General features: G+C 44.2%; 1 protein-coding gene across 1 annotated transcript in view; it reads right to left on the reverse strand.

Moving 5' to 3' along the window:
* Nucleotides 1-410: 410 nt before the first annotated feature.
* The window catches only part of LOC113467164 (protein split ends-like), a gene marked incomplete at its 5' end in the record, with an annotated part of 35251 nt that continues 31813 nt past the window's right edge, over nt 411-3848 (reverse strand). The window contains 2 exon segments of the mRNA XM_026823207.1: nt 411-721; nt 1629-1921. Coding sequence (XP_026679008.1) covers nt 416-721; nt 1629-1921 — 599 coding nt within the window.

The raw sequence follows: 3848 nt of genomic DNA on the forward strand, positions 1-3848 counted from the left end.
GCAGGGGTCTACACGTTGTTGTGATGTTAGTGAAGGTCTACATTCTACACTGGCGAAGATAGTCAAGGTCTACAGTCTACACGGTAGCCGAATTGGCGGTGGTGGCAATAATAATCACCAGGTAGGTGAGCTCGCTCACTTTCTTCTGCAGTCTACACCCTCGCAGAATTGGCCATGGCAGGCATCTACACGTTGTTGTGATGATTCTACACTGGCGATGATAGTCAAGGTCTACAGTCTACACGGTAGCCGAATTGGCGGTGGTGGCAATAATAATCACCAGGTAGGTGAGCTCGCTCACTTTCTTTTGCAGTCTACACCCTCGCAGAATTGGCCATGGCAGGGGTCTACACGTTGTTGTGATGTTCGTGAAGGTCTACATTCTACACTGGCGAAGGTAGTCAAGGTCTACAGTCTACACGGTAGCCGAATTGGCGGTGGTGGCAATAATAATCACCAGGTAGGTGAGCTCGCTCACTTTCTTCAACAGCTGGGCGTCTATCTGAGCCAAACTATTGTTGGCAAACTCACACGACGGAAACACATGCACGATGTAGGCGGCCTGTTGCGTCCCAGGGGCGGCAATGTTGACTATGCCGGCGGCTTGCTTCTGCTGCAGGTAGGTGATGAAGCCGGACTGGAGATAGGCAGACTGTTGGACCACGTCCACCTCGGTGCGACCGCAGGGGAGAGCGAGCAACATGCAGTGCTCCCCGTCCGTCTGTGAATGAGAGAACAAACATCGGACCCGAGATTAATTTTTTTTTACAATTTCATCAAAAGAAAGGGCTTAAAGACTGCTAGCGAACCAGTGCTATTCAAAAATTGTAGTCATAAAAACAAAAAATTGCTTTGAATTTTTTTTTAAGAGGTTTGACAGAGGGAACTGTAACTGCTATGGTCTTATCGTCCCGAAAATCGAAGAGAGAAGGAAGACAGGATAGGAGAAAGCCAGCCGTTCCGAGAACGAACATTATCCCATCAGGATATTGAAATAAAATAAGACGGGGCAATGTAAAAAAATAAGACATTTCGAGCCGAGCGTGAAAGCCCTAATCAAATAAAGATCGTTCCTTTGAATAATACACTACCTATGTAAGCTACATTTTAGAACTTGACTTGACGAAAAAAGTCACGTGAACTTCTACATTATCTAGAAATCGTCTGAAATTTGTAGTCTCTGGAGAGAAAAAAAAAAAAAAATCTCCAAAATCAAAATTTGCTACAATATCCCTCAATTGACTTAACTATCACTCTGGTCACTTCCAATATTCCCTGGAATAAGAAGAGTAATAACTTGTAAGAAGTAGTTCAGTTACATACCTGCATCTTCCTCACCACGCCATCGACGAGCGTGAAAGCCCTAATTAAATACAGATCGTTCCTTTGAATAATACACTACCTATGTAAGCTACATTTTAGAACTTGATTTGACGACAAAAGTTACATGAACTTGTGAACATTATCTAGAAATCGTCTGAAATTTGTAGTCTCTAGAGAAAAAAAAATCTCCAAAATCAAAATTTGCCACAATGTCCCTCAATTAACTTAACTATCACTCTGGTTACTTCCAATATTCCCTGGAATAAGAAGAGTAATAACTTGTAAGAAGTAGTTCAGTTACATACCTGCATCTTCCTCACCACGCCATCGATCTGCGTCTGTTCGAGTCTCATCCGTTGCGCTATGCGTAGTGTAGGTGTCGGGGGTGTAAGTCCTCCCTCCGCCGCCAGGGGCAGTGCATCCCTCGCCAGCAGATGATTCCCAAAAACATAGTGCATCTGTACGAACGCCTGGTCTGACTTGAGTACGAGCTCCCCCTGCCACATGACCGGATAGCGGCGTTCCAGCACGGAGTATAGCGTGTCCGTGCTGAGCGGCGTGTCGGGTGACGCATGCGGCGGCAAATGACATTGTCATCCATATGTACAATATACTGAGGTCACAGTTCAGGAATTATTGCTACATTTTGAGATATAAGCAGTACATACCGAAGAGTTCTTTGACTTCATATTACACTTATTACAGGAACAGGAATTAGATATACATACATACGTACCAGAGGACATTACTGTAGACACCTTACAGGAATTGACACAGCCGTGAGGTCTGCACAGATGAAGAATTAGCCCATGGTGGGGTCTGCACGAATGCTGTCGTAGAATTGTAGATACACAGATTCAGCCATGGCAGGAGTCTACACGTGTGTTGGGATGATAGTCAAGGTCTACAGTCTACACCGTCGCAGAATCAGCCATGGCAGGGGTCTACAAGTTCGTTGTTGTGATGATAGTCAAGGTCTGCAGTCTACACCCTCGCAGAATTGGCCATGGCAGGCATCTACACGTTGTTGTGATGATTCTACACTGGCGATGATAGTCAAGGTCTACAGTCTACACGGTAGCCGAATTGGCGGTGGTGGCAATAATAATCACCAGGTAGGTGAGCTCGCTCACTTTCTTCAACAGCTGGGCGTCTATCTGAGCCAAACTATTGTTGGCGAACTCACACGACGGAAACACATGCACGATGTAGGCGGCCTGTTGCGTCCCAGGGGCGGCAATGTTGACTATGCCGGCGGCTTGCTTCTGCTGCAGGTAGGTGATGAAGCCGGACTGGAGATAGGCAGACTGTTGGACCACGTCCACCTCGGTGCGACCGCAGGGGAGAGCGAGCAACATGCAGTGCTCCCCGTCCGTCTGTGAATGAGAGAACAAACATCGGACCCGAGATTAATTTTTTTTTAAGAGGTTTGACAGAGGGAACTGTAACTGCTATGGTCTTATCGTCCCGAAAATCGAAGAGAGAAGGAAGACAGGATAGGAGAAAGCCAGCCGTTCCGAGAACGAACATTATCCCATCAGGATAAAATCCGCCCCGGGCGGGAATCGAACCCACGGCCTAGCGCTTACAAGGCAGACGCACTACCAACTAAGCTAACTAGGCTGGCAAATGAAACTTTGAATACCTACTTGAAAGTACAAACATAATATCTATGAGAGTACTTACAACAATGTTCTGAAACAGGAGGTAGATAACTAGTAACCCAAATCTCGTAACATACAAATATAATAGAGGTGAAAATGGAGGAGGAGGAACAAGAGGGGGGAGGAGGAGGAGGAGGAGGAGGAGAAAGAGTATTAAGAGGAGGAGGATGAAGACGGAGAGGACGGTGCAGGTAGAAGGAATGGATTATAAAGATAGATAGATATACAGGTAGAGAAAGGGCGAGGGAGAAAAAGAAGGATAGAGGAGAAGGAGAAAGAGAGAAACGTTATTAAATTAATTGGAAACCTTGACATATGAAAATGAAACACACGTGCCATGTAGTGATGTTTTTTCCTCCCGTTTTTCCCCTTTTCTTACTCCAAATATCTACAGCATTTTCACAGATCATCATCATTATTATTAACAGTCATACTACAGATTTTATCGTTTTTACTCCGTTAAAAAACAGTAGGTACCTACTACTATACATAGATAGTTAAATACTTTCAAATATTTTGTCAGCATTTTTGCTTAACTGCACTCTGTTGCCTCTGTGCTCTGCGAACCTAAAAATCCATTTTTTGTCAAACCGACAATAGGACAATTGATAAGTTGATAGCGATAAGTAAGCATTGTCCATGAAGATATTAAAAAAACTATAATAATACAATTTACCTAATGGAGAGAAGTGGCATTATCGTATCGTGCGATGATATCTCGTATAATTATTTTGATACAATGGTGATGCCAAGATTTGTACAGAAACACTGAAACACCCACACTTTCGGATTTATAATTATATCAACATATTTATACAGGGTGAATCATTGGGGGGGGGGGGGTTTCTGTCTGTCTAGTCT

This window comes from Diaphorina citri, unplaced genomic scaffold (genome assembly GCF_000475195.1).
Source record: "Diaphorina citri unplaced genomic scaffold, Diaci psyllid genome assembly version 1.1 scaffold2, whole genome shotgun sequence".
In the NCBI taxonomy this organism is placed as follows: domain Eukaryota; kingdom Metazoa; phylum Arthropoda; class Insecta; order Hemiptera; family Psyllidae; genus Diaphorina; species Diaphorina citri.